The following is a 20,997-nucleotide window of genomic DNA, read 5'->3' on the forward strand; positions in this document are numbered from 1 at the left end:
ATTGAGCAGCATATTATTAATTTTCATCAGCACTTTGGACTGGAGACTTATCTTATATATATTGACATAAATAAATATTCCATCCATCCATTTTCTCGAGCCTCATAAATAAATCCAGTATATTTATATAAAATAAATACTATAAATTAATAATAGAATTTATACCAATTCAAAATACATAACACATGCCAAAGAATGTGATTCTTTTTAGATGAGGCACTTTACTTTTATAGAAATATAATTTATTATCATTCAAAATGTGTACATGCACTGTCGGTAAAAATGGGCGTGGCTTTATTTTGGCAGTCCATCCCGGAAGTCGGCTAAATTGACGCTAATGGTCGCTCTGTTCTGAGCCGCTCGTACGGCAGCTGACTTACTTTGAGCAGAGCTGGAGCCACTCCAGTCATGAGTGGAGCTCATTTGCGCTTCTTGGCGGATTTTGAAACAACACACTTCCTCTTTTTTCATTTTTTAATCCCACCACTTAGTTGAAAGCGCCTCGTCGACACAAACTGGTGTGATGCTTCCAAATAGCCGCGGCACCTGTTTTCATGTGTTTTATGTTGCGTTCAACAGTCAGCTGGACTACTGGGAATTTTGGATGCTACTGAAAGGGTCGTTGTTCGAGCCCTGCGGGTCCAGCCTGGTTTAAGGGCGTGAAAATTGTTCCCGTTCTTCTTTCCACCCGCCAAGTGGATGAGGATTATATCTGCGGAGATGCTGCTTCTGGTGCCGGTTCTGTGGCTGCTACCTCTGAGCGGAGCTGCTCCCTCTCCAACCGCGCAAGAGGACACCGGGGTGGTAAGTTTACTATCATGGAGATGAACTTTCTCACATCTTTTTAAAAAAATATATATATTTAACCTCTTTAAATCTTCATACTTGATTTGAATATTAACAACCCACTGCAGTCCAATGGGCAGGGACAGCCTTGCAAAACCTCCTTACTCAAATACTCAAAGACGAACAGTTGCATTTGATGACTATGAATATGGGGATGTGTGCTGCCATGACTTGGAGCTTTTGCTATAGCATCCTGCAAGGGGGGGGGGGGTGTTTGGGGGGTTCACTGTCACAGCCAGGAACCCACCAGGCATGAGAGATTATTCCATCAAGGCGTTTCTCACGCATGGAAATTGCCAGCAAACTTCCCATTGGACTGCTTGGGAAGCCAAATGTCAAGTGGTTTACCTAGCCACTGGAAAAGCATATTCATTGCCATCAAAACACACATCATGCACGTGGGAAGAATTTCAAAAGCAGAAATCCTTGTCCTCGTCGTGGCAGTGTTTTCAGAAAAGATAACACTTTTCAAGGAAGGCCATCTTCAGCGAGCTCAAACGCAGCACGGTGTGGTCTGGAGTGGTTTATTTCTTTCAGATAAACTCAACAAGTTGAAAAACGCACAGTTCAACATGTCTAAAAAGGAGTAGGAAGAAGCAGCACTGTCCTTTCGTTGCATCCAACATGCCTTGCATCTTTTCCTGATTCATATTCACTAGCGGTGTGAAATACTGACGGGGAAGGTGGAGGCAGATGTCAACATCTTGGACATCAGGACATGGTCCGCTGCACCGTATCGCTGAACTTTGATACCTCTCGCAAGGAAAGTGCAGCGGAACCTGAAACGTAGGGGTGTCATGAGATTTTAATATTCATTTTAAGAAAAGTACAATGAAAAAAACTTGAATTTTTGTTTCATTGTGGCTCAAAACATTGCTGGTGTGTTTTGGAATGTTTATTGTCTCACATATTGATAACAAACTATATTTTTGTCAACATTTTTTTAGACCATATAAACCACCACACATCATTAACAATCCTTATGTGAGGAAACGGGTTAATATGAGCTAGCTAGCAATGGGCGTCATGGGAAATACTTATTTTGATACGAAAGCCTTCACCAAAAAAAAAAACTCTCCAAAAAACGCAACAGTGTTCCATTTACATAACTGACTAGCTAACACGAAAAACTATTTTTACCTCGCGGACTAACACGACGCGTTGCTAATCGCTCGTCTCAGCGGATACCTAGCTCTCCATTTTGCTACAAAGACTCAACACAATGCTTGTTTGCTGTCAGCATTTTTTTTTTACCTGATGACTGACGCACACGTCTTGTGCTGGAAGACACAGCCATCCCAAGGAGAGTGGAACTAGCATAAGTATGTGTATCAATGCGCTTAGGAAAGAAATTTGTGGCGTGTTTTAAATCATCCAAAAACTGCAACTATTACATATTATCATCATTGTACGTGCTAATGCATGATCCCAGCATGGATATCAAACCATGCTACGTTTTTCGAGGGCTTCATAGTAGTCGAAATAGGTGTATCCCAATGACAGCATTGTAAGCTAGCTCAAATTAACTTGTTTTTTGTGTTATAATGCCCAGAAAAAGGAAAGATTGCAACATCGGATGACTGTTAGCTGTTATTTTACTTTCTTTTTATTACCTTTGATTTGTTAGGTTATCCGAAAAGTCCATACATGAACCGAAAGGCAACAATATTTGGTCCTATTTTCCAATCCCAGGCATACAGCAAATTCAATTCAGGAGCTTCTGCCGCAGTTTTCATGCTCCTCTCATTCCTAATCTTTCTTTTCAGTATTGAACTGAACCAAATTGCACCCAGTTGGCAACTTCTTCATAACAGTGTAGCTTTGAGGGTTTGGTTTTGTTTTCAAACAGTTGAAACAATACAAAAAAGATGCCATTAAACCTTTTTTAAACCCACTTCCCTTGTGTATGACATCATTCTGCTGATGTTTTGTTGCTTAAAGCTTACCCACAGAAGATGTTACACTCTGGAGATTTACGCTGAAAGTCAAACGGTTGAGACTACAAATTCAAAGACATGAAAGTGTCACTCTCCGTGCTCGTCCGCTTCTGGTGGATAGTTTTGTTGAATGTCTCTGCAGGCTCTGCGGGGGAAGGTCTCATTTGTCAGTCAAACTACAATAAATGAAAAAGAACTATAAGACAGGTGGAAGTTTTTGGCTAAAGTTGTTGTATGTGCAATGAGGTGCATGATTATCGCGATTAACAGTTGTGGAAAAAGGAGACGAATGGTCTTTTTATGGGTGCAGACCCCCCCCAATTAAGACCAAATTCAGACATTTAATCTGGAAAGACAAGTTCTTCAACTACACAATGGCACACAGAACAAGAGGCAGCATAGGTGTTTGGTATATTTCACCAAGCTCCCAATCTCATTGCACATTAATGAGTCCATGATAGTGACTCAAACTCATTCATTCATTTTCTACCGTTTATCCTCACAAGGGTCACGGGGGGTGCTGGAGCCTAACCCTGCTGTCTTTGGGCAAGAGGCACACCCTGGACTGGTGGCCAGCCAATCACAGGGCACATATAGACAAACAACCATTCACACTCACATTCATACCTATGGACAATTTGGAGTGGCTAATTAACCTAGCATGTTTTTGGAATGTGGGAGGAAACCGGAGTACCCGGAGAAAACCCACGCAAGCACGGGGAGAACATGCAAACTCCACACAGAGATGGCCAAGGGTGGAATTGAACTCGGGTCCCCTACCTGTGAGGCCTGCGTGCTAACCACTTAAGTGCCCCCTGACTTTAACTGTTTTACTTCTTGATTCCAGGGTTTCTTTTTCTATCAGGTTTTGTATGACCCAAAGGGTTTGCGGCTTTAGCGGTATCAGCCGGCGTTCCAGCCCTCCGGTTCATTTCTTTCCTTGGCATGTTTACTTGGCAACAGCATCTCTCAGCATTCGCCTGCAACTGCAATTTCAAGTTCATTAGTGATAGGGAACATAATTTAACAGAGACAGAAACAATCAGTGTGAGCAGCTCGGCTGATGATTAGTTGCTCACATGTTGTCAATGCGGTGCACGAGGGGGGGCGGGGGGCCTTGAGGACGGTGTCATGCTTCCCTCACAGGACGATATCATCAGATCACAGTTGAGGGCGTCACGATTGTACGTAACACCGAAGAATATGAAAAGCACTTCATCACAAAAGTAATGATATGCTCATTTGGATGATTACTTGTGATGTTTTCTTATGTTTGCACTCCCACGTTGTGATGCTGGGTACGCTGCGTGGCTCTACACCCTCCCGTTGGGCACTCCGGCACACATCAGCTGTATTATTGCTCTGCCGCCACCCGGTTGATGTACTGCGTCGCTGCGCCGTGCCGATGTGCAGTTTCAGCACCTGAGCCATAACATCTAAAACACCGTACACTTTCGCTTTGCGCTCATCGTGTTATTCATTTTTTTGGGATACAGTAACTGACAAGCTTCCCCTGGGATCTACAGAGAACATTCACCTGAAGGACATTATATCATTATATCCAGTCGCCATTGTTCTTACACAAAGCCTGTGTCAAGACTTTTTTTTGTAAGTCTTCTCGTTAATCTCTCGTCCAGAACCTCTTCATCGAAAAGCTCACCTCTGTGTTCAATTATTCATATTTCAAGCTTTGAGGCAAAAAAAAAAGACCTAATTTTCAGGTCCTAAGCTCTATCAGCCAACAACTTCCTGTGGCAACTTCACAATGAAAGACAGTTGGCATTTCACTCGTGGAATGAATGTCATGCTGCAGCAGCAGCAACATTTAGTTTCGGATGGTGTAGTCCAAGTAAACAAAGTCCCACTTCCGAGAAAGTTAACTTGGAAGTTGATTAGTAAATATAACGGAGCAGGATCATTCCGATCGTTAGATCAAAAGATTGTGTGACGTGCGATCGTCATCAATCAGTTTTACCGATGATTGGTTGAAAGCTGGGGCTGCACGGCTGACCAGGGTTCAATTCCACCCTCAGCCATCTCTGTGTGGAGTTTGCATGTTCTCCCCGTGCATGCGTGTGTGTTTTCCGGGTACTCCGGTTTCCTCCCACATTCCAAAAACATGCTAGGTCAATTGGCGACTCCAAATTGTCCATAGGTATAAATGTGAGTGTGAATGGTTGTTTGTCTATATGTGCCCTGTGATTGGCTGGCCACCAGTCCAGGGTGTACCCTGCCTCTTACCCGAAGACAGCTGGGATAGGCTCCAGCACCCCCGTGACCCTTGTGAGGATAAGCGGTAGAAAATGAATGAATGATTGAATGAATGGTTGAAAGCTGTAACTGGATGGGTAGAGTACTCGTGGTGTGCCGGTCATGAACGAACGGGTCAAAAGAACTACAGTAAAGTCTTGTTATATCGATATTGTCGGGAGTCGGAAAAAATATCGATATAACCGGACTGTCGATATATCCGATCCTGCGCCGAACTGCATTAAAAGTGGGCAATAATGCACTCGACATTGTTCTATAGTATAGAACAATGTCGAGCAGCTTAAATCAATCTTTGCTTAAGGATTTCAATACCAAAAAAGAACACGGCGAACGGCTGCTTCCAGTCAACTTTATTTTTCACACTTCCACCACCAGAGCACAGCACACACACCGATTCCCGCACTTCCTGGTTCACAGGTCATGCTCAACCCGCCCCACATAGCTGGCCAAACACATGCCTGCAACAGAAGAACCAACTGCGTTCGTGGTTTCTTTGTATAGATTCTATACACACGAGAGAAACCACGAACGCCAGCATGTACATATGAAAAACAGTGATTATTGCAAGCGATAAAAAGATATCTGAATACAACACAATTAAATACATGTATTTGTACGCTTGTGTCTTCGTTGGAATAGGTGTGTATGCTATGTCAGTTGGTTCTTCTGTTGCAGGCATGTGTTTGGCCAGCTATGTGGGGCGGGTTGAGCAATACCTGTGAACCAGGAAGTGCGGGAATCGGTGTGTGTGCTGCGCTCTGGTGGTGGAAGTGTGAAAAATAAAGTTGACTGGAAGCAGCCGTTCGCCGTGTTCTTTTTTGGTATTGAAATCCTTAAGCAAAGATTGATTTAAGCTGCTTTTGTATCGATATAAGCAGACCAAATTGGCTGGCGGGAGATGAAAAGGGCATCGTAGTAACCGGATTATCATAATAACCGGGTATCGTACTAACGGAACTAATTATATCATAAAAGACTAGAAATTTGCCGGGAAATGAAAATAGTATCGTAATAAGCAGTACTTCGATATAACCGATATCGATATAACGAGACTTTACTGTAGTTCTTTTCAGTGAACGGAATGAACGAGGTCACCGCCCCTAAAATACCCTTTCAGTCCGTTCAGTTGCAACTGCTTTTTTTTTTTGATTGGCTGGAGAGTCAGTACCCGTTCCTTTTGCAGGGCGGGACTAATCATATCTCATATTCATTTTTCCATTTCGAGTGCATTCTTAAGTTATTCAATGCACATTTATCTGAATGTTTAAAATATTTTATTTCATATTTGTTTGCACTGAAGTTGAGTATTTTCTTTTTCTATGGCACAAAGCACATTTAATATTTAATATAATACGTATATACTTGATATCAAGGGCTATAGGGTTTGGGCTTTTTACATTTACGTCTGTTGACATTTTGTACTTTATATTATTGTTTTTAATGCACCTCAAGATAGTAAAAACCATTAAAAACCTTTAATTTTTTTTTATTCCGACTATAATTTCTATTACAAGGAGTGCAGCGCGATCACAGTGTCGGCGCCAGTGGTGGTGGGGGTGAGTGCAGTGGTCAGAGCCTCGAGCGGGGGTGGGGTTCGGAACGCCGGACCGGGGAGTTGAGACGCTCGGATCCGCTAGGACTGAAATGAACATATATTTTTACTGAATGAACTGAAATGAACGGTTTTGCCCACCACTATGGAGTACTGGAGTACTGACGCTAGGGCGTCTGTGTGGAATCTGCTGGTCTTGGAAATTCTTAAATTGGACTTCCTTAAGCCTGCATAGGAACCTGGAAAAGGAACAAGAAATCTAACCCTTTGCCTGTGTTACCTCAGTCATGCGGCGTCTGATATCATTCAAAAGGAAAGGGTTTCTCACTTGGACTCTTTTGATGCCAGCAACCTCAACTTGGCATTCTATTTGGGTTATTTGGCAGTTGATTGTGTTTGTGGTGGGAAATTGGATGAAAATAAAATACTCCGCTCACTAATACCTCAAATATGTAATGCAGTCAAGTGAATTATTTAAACTTCAAACTGATTTCAGAACCAATTAAAAGATGTGGTTAATACTCTCCGTCTCATTTTTTTTCCCGAGCAACATTAGTCCTCCATCACCCAGCCAGCAATGGTTCAACTTTATGTATGGAGCTGGTGTGCAAGATGGAAGATGTTCTTTTTAATAATTCAGTTTTTGTACAGAAGGGAACAATAGGGTATTTTTTTCATATTCCAGCCAGGCTCTCTACCACTGGTTCCATCGCCCTCACGGTGTTTGCCTGAAATTTGGTGAATATCACCAGTTTTATATGCAGCTTTTACACTCTCAGTGTATCTTCCTACCTTTAGCTCCGTCTCCCCACGTAGGAGGCCCATCATGGTCTGCCTGATTACACCCAAAGGGCCACAGGATAGGGGGGGTGGCTCAGTGAGAAAATTGGATGCAGTGAAAGTCCAGCAGACGTACGAATGAGGGATTGCTGCGCTGAAATAAGCGAGGGTCAAGTAAAGATGGCATATGTAAAATGAAGAGGGAGGAAAAAGAACCAACCGGGAAGAAAATGTTCCTTTCTTTGGTTTAACAGTGTTGATTCCGTAGGGTGGTTCATATAGAGAACTAATAACTCGCATCAGATAAGCTTTCCTGGTTCTGTGCAAATCTGTTATTACATCCTCAGCCTGGATCATTAGGATACTTTTAGCTCTGCTGTCCCACTTCCAGCGAACGCTCTGACCTTGGGTCTGTTCTGCAGAAATGCACCAGGGGACGCATATTAAGGGCGAGGAGATAATTTGAGGAGTAAGACAACTTGAATGTTGGCAATTTCTCTATAACGATCGTCATAGAGAGTAAAGTCACGTTTTCATCCTCTCAGAGAAATGGAAATCAGGCTTTTTTTTTATGGCTTTCTTTTTCTTGCTAGTTTGGCGAGATGTCTTCAAGTGTGATATCCTCCAGGGGCTTGTAAGAACTTGGAAGCATCACTTTAGAGTTCATGATGCTATTAAATTCACTCAATAAGGCAAACTAGCATATATTAAGTACTCGCAACATTACACTGCACTTCATAACACCATCTACATTGGTCAGATGAGGAAACAACAAGTCCTAACTCAACTGAAGATAGCAACGAGGAAGATTTTAGACGATACGTAAATTCACCCAATCATTATACGGCACGGTCAAGGCCTGAATCAATCTTCCTTTTCCACTTTAGACCTAAATATCACATCAAAATTGAGTCAGCTGGTGTGAGCTTAGGCCGGGTCTGCCTATTTTTAGGGTTTGGAAAAAAAATCGGATCAGTAAATAGTCCACAGAGGAAGGACTCGCTGTGTGAAAACAACGTAGAACAATGTTCCTCGCCACTTTGCCGTTTCGATTCCTAGGCTTCACTCTATCAAGGTCATTCATGCATCCATTTTCTACCGCTTATCCTCACGAGGGTTGTGGGGGGTGCTGGAGCCTATCCCTGGACTGGTGGCCAGCCAATCCCAGGGCACATATAGACAAACAACCATTCACACTCACATTCATACCTGTGGCCAATTAACCTAGCATGTTTTTGGAATGTGGGAGGAAACCGGAGTACCCGGAGAAAACCCACGCATGCACGGGGAGAACATGCAAACTCCACACAGAGATGGCCGAGGGTGGGATTGAACTTGGGTCTCCTGGCTGTGAGGTCTGCACGCTAACCAGCTGACCGTCGTGCAGCCCCATGGTTATTTGGATTTCATCAAATTTTTTTGCAAAAATTTTGCTTCAGCTTTCAAATAATGTCTCTGTTTTTGTACAATATTGCACCGAAACTAGTTTACTTTTCCGTTATTGTATCATTTCATGAAATTGAGTATCCAAACAATGCAATTCTTCCCTATAAAACGTATATTTGTCAATATTTTTGGGTGTCTGGAACATATTGATTGGATTCAGTTGACAATCAGTTAACCGACAATCAACAGAAACGATGACCTAAATATACTTTTAAGTTTTTAAATACAGAATAAATCATAATCACATATCTCATAACACCTGTGCTGTTTGCTAACTTGCTATCTGCTAGTTTGCGTTCATAAATGAGTAGGCCCCGAATATAAGACGACCTGCAGGTGGCTAAATTAATCAATAGCCCCACGGTTATTCCAAATATACTAATTATCACTGTTTTGTGGTTGACGACAGCCGGTTCTTAGTCAAAAGTATGCAGAATCAAGCACATTTTACACGTTCCCATGTGGGCATGCCCTTCATTTGTCCTGGGTACATCCATCTCGAGGGGAATCCATCAGAATAGGTTGGGCATTGTCAGATTTGAGGTGACGACCTTAATCATCATGAGCTGAAGTGCACTTATTGAATCCACAAAGGGTATTTTTGAAAGTTCAGTGGTGTCAGATGAAGAAAGCTTTTGTTTGTTGTTTGTTTGAGGACCAGATGATGATGCCATCTTTGTAATAAAACAGACTGTTGTTGTGCATGCGATTTTGGCATCAACAAAAGGCGAGTTAAAGTGAGTTTCGCAGAGAAGTAATGGACAAAACAGGACGGAGCAGGAAGAACACCCCACCCCATTCACTCTTTTCATGACTTATGGTAAATGCGGGTTGGAAACAAGCTGGCTCACTCTCAGCGTCCCTACGTAATAACCCCCAAATCAACTCCATGTGGCCTTCCTATTTATAAGAGAGGCCCACCCCTTACAGGACTATGCAAGATGAAGAATCCCAGTGCCATTCAAAGAACCTGAACTGGTAATTTTAGTGCTTCCTTGAGGTTTGCTCCGCTTTACACATGTTCAAGTCAAACAGTCCAGAAACCCAACGAGCCAAACTCCTCTGATGTTTGCCTTTGGAGACTGAATTGTAATAAATTCTAAGCGTGTTTGTTTGCTCGTTAGGATAAAGAAAAGCGTTGCCCGGAGCCTGGAGGAGGGCGCATAGCTGATTTCATCTCTGACATTGTTGTAGGAGTGATGGGCACCCAAGCCTTTCGGCTCGATTGGTAATTCAAATCAAAGGACAGACACCCTGCTTCCTCCAATCCAAAGAAATGGAAAGAAAACGAAAACACATTTTGAGACTGTCTGGGAATTAACTTTCAACAATGGAATACACTCGGAACAATGACATGATTTTATTTCTCAGACGCCAAAGACAAAACACAAATATTTGACATTGGGGAGGCCTTTGGTGTTTGCCTCCATGTTTGTGTTAAGGGGAATTATTATTACTATTCCACTTTTCTGTCTTATAAATGTAGTTTGAATCTTGTATTCTCGTGTTAAACGATGCCAATGTTTCCGATAATGAGGTTTGGGCATTTGGAAGTGAGCCCTAAAAGGCGTTTGGGATGGCTCAAAACACTTTGTTTCAGAGGGAGTTGCAAAACTGGAGCATTGTGATGTCACACATAGGCGGGCTTCCTTATATGGGCCAGAATGCAGCTGGACTAGCCGACAAACTGTTGCTGAAGCCCGGTGCCTTTCCAACGTAAGTAACAATGTATCAGTGTCCTAAGTGTATGTACACTGCATCCGGAAAGTATTCACAGCGCTTCACTTTTTCTACTTTTTGTCAGAAGGAACATTTTGATAGAAGGAAAAATGAATGCAGCAATATATAGAGATATCCTGGATGAAAACCTGCTTCAGAGCGCTCTTGACCTCAGTAGACTGGTCATGTACCTTGACCATATAGACAGTAGACATTAGCACACAGCCAAGATCTCAAAAGATTGGCTTCAGAACCACTCCGTGAATGTCCTGGAGTGGCCCAGCCAGAGTCCAGACTTGAATCCGATGGAACATCTCTGGAGAGATGTGAAAATGGCTGTGCACAGACGTCTCCCATCCAACCTGATGGAGCTTGAGACTTATTGCAAAGAAGAATGGGCAAAACTGCCTAAAGATAGGTGTGCTAAACTTGTGGGATCATATTCAAAAAGACTTGAGGCTGTAATTGCTGCCAAAGGTGGATCAACAAAGTATTAAGCAAAGGCTGTGAATACTTATGTAAATGTGATTTTTTTGTTTTCTATTTTTAATAAATTCAAAACATGTCAAAAAAATCTTTTTTCACATTGTCATAGTGGAGTATTTTGTGTAGAATTTTGAGGTAAGAGATTCATTTAATACAGTTTGGAATGAGGCTGTAACATGACAAAATGTAGAAAAAGTGAAGCGCTATGAATACTTTCCGGATGCACTGTAAGTCAATAGTGGTTGTGTAGCATCATAGAGTGTGCATACAGGAAGCAGGGTTACTAACAGCCGATTCCCAACACAATCAGTGAGTTTTTAAACACTGGTAGTCCCGCCAAAAACGTGTAATGACCACATTAGACGTTACTGATGCTGTAGAAAACCTACGTGTTGTCTTTCGTCTGACCTTTTTGAATGGATTCATATTGTAAACCGCGGTTCTAGCGTATTGTCGATGCCGCAATGTGCCATTCTTGTATTGTGTCATAATTTATTGGGTGATATGATATTGAACAGTGGTCATAGGAATTCTCATAAAATACAAATAAAGCAGAATCTTTTTGTAGCAGAACACAAAAGTCCGACTTTTATGTGCCTGTTCTTACTTATTGGCTAATTAAGTTTTTTCTTCGTTTCTTTCCCATTGGGAACAGTCAAAAAGACTTATTTCAGAGAATTGCCTCTCTTCTACAAGATCGTAATGATCACACAACAGTGAATGGAACAACCCGGAATTTAATGTCTCCTTTCATCCTGTCCGAGATTCCTCTATGTTAGGATAAAATTCTTGCTGGAGGGGAACAGCCCTAGACTGACTTGTGGCTGGCCGTTTCTCTCTAGACCTTCACTTTGGCTCCAACCCAGATAGCGTCTGAAACCGTTACCTAAGCTGACCTCACGCCTTCAGGCAATCTGTATGGGCTGGAGACCAACACTTAATGTCACCTGAAGGACTTCCATTACCCCACCACACCCTAATGTGGGGACTTTGCGTAAAGGTAACTTACATTTTGCTGTGGGTTGATTTTGACTCGAAAAATCTAAACTAAAACCAAGGTCAATATACAGAATACCATCTTTGACTAAATTTTGTTTTACAACCATAAAGAAAATTAATAATCTGTGAATTCATTAATTGTGTTCTTAAAAATATAGTCAAACCTCGGTTTTGGTACACTGTAGATTTTTTGCATAATTTGGTTTTCATAAAAAAAATTTTGCTGAAATTTTGCTTTGGCTTTCATATAATGTCTTGGTTTACGTACTATTGTACTGAAACTACTTTGCTTTCTTGTTATTGTATCATTTCACAAAATTGAGTATACAAACAATGCAATTCTTCCCTATAAACTGTATATTTGTCAATATTTTTGGGTGACTGGAACATATTACCGTATTTTCTGGACTATAAGTCGCTCCGGAGTATAAGTTGACCAGGCCAAAAATGCATAATTAGAAATCGCACTGGTGTATAAGTCGCATTTTTTGCGGGTAATTTATTTTACAAACTACTTGACCAAAACAGACATTACGTCATCTTGGAATATAGAGAACAGGCTGAATAGGTGTAAGATATGCTAACAAAATGGTTATTCAGCTACACAAAAAAAAAATAAACATGAACAGAAAAGGTGTCCAGTGTTTATGTAACATAAACAGTTTTTTTCATTTATAAGTCGCTCTGGAGTATAAGTCGCAGGAACAGCCAACCTATGAAAAAAAGTGCGACTTGTAGTCCGGAAAATACGGATTCAGTTGACGATCAGTTCCCAACAATCAACAGAAACGATTACCTAAATATACTGTAGGATGACACCTCTTTCAATACAGTTTTTAAATACAAAATAAATCATAATGAAAATCTCATGTCTAATCTCATAACACCTGTGCTGTTTGCTAACTTGCCATTCGCGAGTTTGCGTTCATAAACGAGTAGGCCCCGAATAAGACGACCTGCGGGTGGCTAAATTAATCAATAGACTTTCAGTGTAAGATATAAATGTGATGTTACCTAGCAACATATCGTTACTAAGTGAACCTCACGTATCGGTCCAATTTGAAAATGTAATCCAACATATAACAGGCATGCAGTGTGTTATATTAAAAACTAGCATTGGTTCCGTTGTTGGCATGCAGGGAATATCATCTGACAACTGACAGCCTTCATTTCTGCATGCCTGATTTAATTATTTTCTGGATTGGAGGCAGCAGACCGTGGCATTGTCCAAATAGTCAACATTTATACACACATTTCAGAATTGCTCAAATCTGGATTCATCCGGATTTAGAACCATCAGAGTCATGGGATGCAAGAAATAGATTTTTTTTTTTTTTTGAGGAAAATAATCAAGATTAATTTGTGCATGTAATGGGGAAAAACAACCACACAATCTCAGAGAATTCCCAAAGCCCAGAGTATTCATCTCTGTGCAGGTTTATCGTAACAATGAAATGATGTTTAGATCGGGAAGGAGGGATATGGGACACGGTTATTAACTGATGATTAACTGCCATTCTGCTTCTTGTGAAATGCGGATCCGCCAAGCACCGCTTTAATGCCTTATGAGCAAACAAATGAGCTGAATGAATGTGATATCAACTTTCTGATTCGTTTTAGTGCAGAATTCCTGTGTTGTCTTTTTTGATTTGAACAAAGTCAGCTCAGTGGCCCACTTGGTCGCTTTCCTTCCTTAATTAGCCGCTCTAAATTGTCCTTTGGTATGAATATGAGTATGAATGGCATACCCACGCGACTCTAGGGAGGATAAGCGGCATAGAAACTGGATGGATGGATTTATGCTCACCAGTGGTGGTTTTTCTTTTGGGTAAAAAGCTGGATAGGAACCATTGACTAACCATAGAGAAGTAAACTAGGTCACGGAAAGATCAAATATTTCTGCAACACAGCTACTCTCCACTTTACATATCCACCTGGAGTTGGAGGAGTTTGTTGACGGCAGGCAGAAGACCCTGGAGCAATTACTAAATCAGCACAGTTTTCTGTTAGATTTGTCACATTGTTGCAATATGCCTTCTCACATTCCGTCACTGTTTGATGACAACACACACGGCATATTTCAGGTGGATACTAAGACACAGCACATTTTTAAGCGGACTCCATACCGCATGTGTACATTTAATATTAGATTCCAGTGATGAATGGATAGTCATGAACTGTCCAGAACAGGAAGTCAAAAAAAGAACAACAATATCATGTCTTATTTATGCTTAATATGTCTTTTTTTCTCTGATTAGGTCTACTATATTGGGTAATGCGAGTGTAAAAGTGACTATAGGGGTGTTATGTCATGTCTAGAGGGCTCTAATAATGTTAAAAAACGTATTTAGTCGGTTTTAAACAGGTTTTCTCTGTGATTGGCTGGCCACCAGTCCAGGGTCTACCCTGCCTCTCAGCCGAAGACAGCTGGGATAGGCTCCAGCATACCCGTAACCTTATAGTGGAGACATGTAGTGCAGAAAATAAGCAGGTTTTCCATCCATTCATCCTCTATGCCGCTTATCCTCACTTGGTTCGTGGGGGTAGGCTGGAACCTATCCCAGCTGACTCCAGGCGGAGTACACGCTGGACTGGTCACCAGCCAATCGCAATGCACATATAGATAAACAACCATTTAAGGGTCGCACGGTGGACTGGTGTTTAGAGTGTTGGCCTCACAGTCAGGCGATGGTGAGTTGGTATCTCTGATACCACGGCGTGTTCTCTCGGTGTGTGCATGCCCAGGGTACTTCCTCCTGCGATTGGCTGGCGAGCAGTCCAAAATAAAGTGGACAGTGGACAGTCACAGGTACTACATGTTTCAAGATATTGGGTATTGGATATCAAATGTTCTCAGTATACATGCATTTTCAGACAACAATCCATAATCAACATGTCAGCTACTTGACAGTATTTCTTCTGCTTTTATGAGGCCAAAGATTCACGCAGATGAATGCTAAAAATGGCGGGAAGCTACGACTACATACTGATTTTATTTTCAGTGCTTGCATTTTTTTTTTATTGTGCAAAACAAATCCACGGCTCCGACAGCCCATGTGTTATTGACAGCCGCTTTGACACTTGCATTAATTATTAGGGAAACAGAGCCGACGCCGTCTTGAGCGGTACAGCCGACTCTGTAGCAGAATGTGCTGGATGTGTTTGGGGATAGCGTCTACAGGAGACGCCATAAAATGACAAGACCAGCAGCTGTTAACAGAAGTAGGAACATTGTAACATGAGTATTCTCCCTCTGGTTTTGTATGTGCAGGGTGTATTCCTGAGCCCGGAGTAATTTGGGGGGAGGATTTTGGTCCGCTATCAGTCCATGGCCTCATGGTTACTTTATCTCAAAAGACACAAAGATCAAATTCAAAGATAGATCTTCCAGCAAATGTTATCGTTAATTAAATCTCTTTGTCATCCATTGTCAGAGATCATTTCTATTTTATGTTCAGTACAAATATTAGTGAATTGCCGTGATGTTTGCTCCGAGGCAAGTGTGTGTTGTTTCAAAAGTTTATTCAACTCCCCATTATCTCCTAATTGCTCAATTGATATTATATAACCTGGATGTGTTTCAAAGCAAGAGCGCTGCAATCATATAATTATACCGCATTTCAGAAGCAGGCAGGCATATTTTTCATTTCTTTGCCCAATGTCGCTTTTGTTTAAAGCGCTACTGACGTCAACAAAAAGACTCCACGCACTCCCAAAATCAGCATAACCAGCATATTCATTGAATTAAAGTTCTAGTGTCACTTTCTCTTTCAATTTCATGAAAATAACCAGCAGAAAGTTTATTTTGAAGAGACTATACTCGGGATGTCCAATAGTATTGGTGTATAAATTAGATACTGGTTCATTTTGGTACTGTTTTTTTCTGCCGATGGTGATATTGGTACGCAAGTGATGACGTTCCACACAACATGCATCGTCAGGATGTCGAGTTCCGCATTTAGTCCCCCCTCGTTTATTGTGATTAATTGGTTTCAGACCAGACTGTGTCAATGTTAACATAATTAGAGTCCTGTAAACATGAAACAACACCCCTACAGTCACCTTTACACCACTATTCTTTATTTACACCAAATTGCACAGGCTACGGGATCACTGCAGGGATATAAATAGATGGCCGTCGCTGGCATAGCATGCTAACAAGCTAACCAGTTAGCTTCTCCAGTTTGTTTATTCTCAACCTCAAGTGTTTCAAAAAACAGTGATGAGGAAGAACAAAGTAAGAAGCCAAAAATGTACCACTTCCACACGAAATGAGAGTACGCAGTGTAGTGAGGAACGACTGTATTTTTCTTATTTTGCACAAGCAGTGTTTATTTGTGAAATACATGCAGTAATATCACAATGAAATAAGCATAATGTGAGATGTGACCTAACGTTAGTTTGAAGGAGTGGCTGCTGATATCGGTATCGATATCGGTACCGATATCGGTACTCTTCTACACTAAACATATTGCTGAGAAACGGAGCGATCAAAAAGAGGAAGTTCATTGTAAATACTGCAATTCCTGCAACACAGACCGGTGTAAAGTTAATGGAGTGGTGTTCCCCTGGCTGGGGAACGTCTACATCTCCTCATCTCTTAGACTTCTGGAGTGGGTGTTTGTGTCGCTCGGGTCCTTTCACATGCTGACATGCTCGTATATCATAAAGAACCAGTCGGAGGCGCTTTATTGTCTGCAAGAACTTAGCTCTGAGCCTCAGGCTTCTCAGTCGTCTGTTTGACTGTTAAGTTGTAAAGAGAATTGGTGAAAACAGGAAAAAAAAAGCTTTAGCATTTCCTGTCAGTTCAATGTAATATTAAAACCTATTAGATAATACACAGGTTTATGAATACAACACATAAATCAGTACAGAGGTGTTTTTGTGAACTCACAGCACCCGTTTTTTCTTCTGAGTCACAAAGTACCTGCTAAAGACTGAACTTTGACCCCAATCCCCAAGCTGCTGCCGTGTCGGATAGCAAGACAAGCAAACTCCCTCTGCAGCTCATTTTGTCCAATCTAAGTCTCCATTCTTTAGCCTTGAAGTCAGACTTCCTCCTGCTGTGAGGCTCACCGCTGCAGGTAGGAGTTGAAGACTGCGAGAGAATCCGTTGATCCACAGGCAGGCTGTCGTTTAGTTGCAGCCCTTTTTATTGCTTTTTTTTTTTTTTTTTGCCTTTCCTCGCTAATGAAATAGCATATATCTGGACAGTTCATGTCTTCCTGCAGGTACCCTGTGCTTACTCCCGCTCTCTCTCCTAAATACACACGGCACCTATTCCCTCTTGGTACTCCTCTTTTCTCAGATAACACCTTTCTGATGTCACGAAGGCTGCTCATCACCTCCCGGTCTGTGTTGTTCTTTTAACAGCCTGGAGCTGTAGGGGATTCTAAATAAAACTTTGCTGTTTGTCTTGTTTTGATGGCCTTTTTTAGAAATGCTCCTCTCGAGCTGGTGACAAAAGTTTCGGGTGCGCTGGAGGGTCAAACTGTGTGGGGAAAACAAAGTAAAGTTTCAATGCTTTGCAGTGCACTTTTGAAAATGATGGACATGGAAAATATTCATCCTGAAGCAAATGTTTCATATGTTTTGCCCCAATTAAGTAAGCATGTACATGCATAGCAATGGCTCCATTAATAGGAATACGCATATGAATATAAGAAGATGCCTTCAAAGACGCTGTGACATATGGTATTCTACACCGGTAACAAGGTATTAGTCGTGTTAGTCTAATGTTTGGTGAGACACACAAGCACTTGATGGCCGTAACAACAGGCTTTTATTGCAGTTTTTAATGAACTCACAATAGGCACAATAATACCCAATAAAACCCACCACAAGCTGAAACTCAAATCTGAATTGCTGACATCACTTCCTGCCCACTTCTAGGGAATACACTTATAGTAACACTCTTATTTATGTCTTTATGTCTGCGTTAATGCTCTAATCATGTAAAATATATATATTTTTCTGCCATAACTACGGAAATATTCCATATGTAAATAAGGACTCCCACCGGAACCAATTAACCCTGATGATCTTGAAGCAACTGAGGCCAAATGAGGTAGTATAAGTATTTATATCGTTATCGATTTAACTGAGATCATTGATAATTGCTAGCGCATACTGTATATGGGATTTCCAATGTAAATTAGCATTGAACTAACATTTGGTTTATGCTGAATATCACAGTTTGTTTGTGATTTTACAGTGCTTCAAAGTACTCAAACGCAACTGGAGTCTTTATTGAGAGCTTTTTTCGAGCAAGCAAGTAGAGACCAAACGTTAGCAGGAACCAGATAGAAAAGCTTTACACTACACTTTTTGTTACAATAATATAGAGTTTGTGGAAAAAAACTTATTGTCCATGAAATGTTAATTTACCGTCTTTTCATTCAATGTAGAGTCATTCATTCATTTGTTCATTTTCTACCGCTTATCCTCATGAGGGTCGCTGGGGTGCTGGAGCCTATCCCAGCTGTCTTGGGGCGAGAGGCGGGGTACACCCTGGACTTGGTGGCCAGCCAATCACAGGGCACATATAGACAAACAACCATTCACACTCACATTCATACCTATGGACAATTCAGAGTCACTAATTAACCTAGCATGTTTTTGGAATGGGGAGGAAACCGGAGTACCCGGAGAAAACCCACGCATGCACAGGGAGAACATGCAAACTCCACACAGAGATGCCCAAGGGTGGAATCGAACTCGGGTCTCCTCGCTGTGTGGTCTGCGCGCTAACCACTCACACCCTCAATGTAAAGTATTAGAGTTAAAAAGTTTCTCCAGCTTGCGTCGCCGCTTGTTACTAAGGGATGAGAGAGTCAGAGCTTTTCTTCCAGTCAGTCACACACACGCTATTGTCTCCAATGCAAATTAGCAAAAACAGGAGTTATGATGCCAATTTTAAGATTGATGCTCCCGTCCATCTTAAAATCACAGGAAATTAGGTCACATGGTCTTTTACTCCACGTGCCCACTGGGATTGAGTGCCACGGCATAAGGTAGTGCTCGGGATCGATGACCAACCAGAGAGAAGAAATGAGTCCAAAAAATATTACAAGGACAGGCATCACATTTTTTGAGGATGGCTTTCATCATTTTCAGAAGAGTAATATTGATTGTTGAAGCTTAAGATTTGCAGCAGACGAGGTTTTATGACCCGCTGGGGATTGATTGGTGGAGACCGAAACCTGCTGCCAGACAGCTCAACTTCACCAATCACCATATCTTTTTCTGCCATCGCCAACACGCTCTGTAGCGCCTTCTCCTGCCAAGTGACTGATGGTTTCCTGTTTGCCTGCTGTGCTGCTCAAACTCTGGGGACGTCTCAACACTACTCCACACATGCAACTTCTCACCAAACATTCAGAGCATGCAGAATGGTGTGATGCCCCAAGTCACTCTCCGACCGCTATCTGCTTCCACAAAATTGAATTGAGCCACCCCACGAAGATGCTGCTACACAAAAACATCTTGTGAATAAATATGGATAGGAAGCCAGCAATGCTTTGTTCTGCATGGGATTCAAAGTAAGCACAAGTCCAATCATACAGTGAAACCTTACATTTAATGAACATTTAAGCAAATGTGCTAGCGCAATACTAATGTGTGTTGAAAACCCAATATACGTACTACCGATTAGCGTTAGCAATTTTACATGGTGATTTCCATCACCTTCGAATATGACGATTAAATAAACATCAATCCCACCCTCGGCCATCTCTGTGTGGAGTTTGCATGTTCTCCCCGTGCATGCGTGGGTTTTCTCCGGGTACTCCGGTTTCCTCCCACATTCCAAAAACATGCTAGGTTAATTGGCCACTCCAAATTGTCCATAGGTATGAATGTGAGTGTGAATGGTTGTTTGTCTATATGTGCCCTGTGATTGGCTGGCCACCAGTCCAGGGTGTACCCCGCCTCCCGCCCAAAGACAGCTGGGATAGGCTCCAGCACCTCCGCGACTCTTGTGAGGATAAACGATACAAAAATAATGAATCAATGTTACCTTTCACTGTTATGGAGCTGGTTTTTGTGACATGCATTTTCTCAAGCAATTCATACTGTCTCTCAGACATTTGCAGCATTTCTTGAAAAGCTGGCTTTTCAACTGTGTTAAGGAGCTGCATTTCTTTTGCATCTCGATGTGTAGTTTTTTTTTGTTCCCAGATGGGGAAACTGGATGGGGTGGAAGCAACAAGAGGTCTCACTCTGTTTGCCGTTGTTTTATGAAACAGACGCGCATGCACATTTCCGCTGGGGAGAAAAAAAAAAAATCCCATCAGAATACAAGCACAAGATTAAGACCCACGATGGTTGAGACCCACCAGTTGACAATGTCTCAGTCTTAGGACCCTTTTTCAGCCTGAAAGTTGCCACATCAGAAACGGAGGCGCAAAATGTACGAAAACCCAATAAATCAGTTCCAGATCCGCCAGAATATTAACAAAAAATCCATTTGGAAGAAAATAATTCAGGGACTGCAGATGGAAAATCTAAAAATGTGTTTGCACATTGTCCCTGTTAAATAAACCAAGCTAAGCTAAACTAAACATTTACCTTATTCATGGACCATTATTGGGAAGCCTGTGAGGAGCAGACAGGGAGGAGGGGAGTGGACGTCATTTTTGTATTATTTAGGACTCGCACTCAATAAAAAATGCACAGCTAGTGAGTCATCAACGCGTAGCGTGCTTTGGGTGTTCAAATTCTGGGGAATACTACAGTACAAGGCAAACTAGTAGTAGTTTGTTACACACAATATTGTAAGATAACATTTTGGGTGAATTTTGTCCTAAAAAAACAAAACTGTTTGATTTGAAAACAAAGGTGTTACTGTACTTCTTGTGGATTCAAACAAGTCAGAGATGGACCAGTGTTCAAAATGGGAGATTCCACTGTACAAGGAGAAGACACAGGGGCTGAGTGCAATTAATATTTCAACGTGAACAG

The 20,997-nt window shown here is 41.7% G+C and overlaps 1 protein-coding gene across 1 annotated transcript in view; it reads left to right on the plus strand.

Moving 5' to 3' along the window:
- The first annotated feature begins 381 nt into the window (after nt 1-381).
- mmp17a (matrix metallopeptidase 17a) overlaps nt 382-20,997 on the plus strand; it is an 89,471-nt gene continuing 68,855 nt past the window's right edge. Inside the window, exon 1 of the mRNA XM_058056569.2 lies at nt 382-804. Coding sequence (XP_057912552.2) covers nt 700-804 — 105 coding nt within the window. The 5' untranslated portion in view covers nt 382-699. The remainder of the gene's footprint in view (nt 805-20,997) is intronic.

Source organism: Doryrhamphus excisus, linkage group LG10, assembly GCF_037039965.1.
Source record: "Doryrhamphus excisus strain RoL-2023G ecotype Guam linkage group LG10, RoL_Dexc_Guam_v1.1, whole genome shotgun sequence".
NCBI lineage: Eukaryota > Metazoa > Chordata > Actinopteri > Syngnathiformes > Syngnathidae > Doryrhamphus > Doryrhamphus excisus.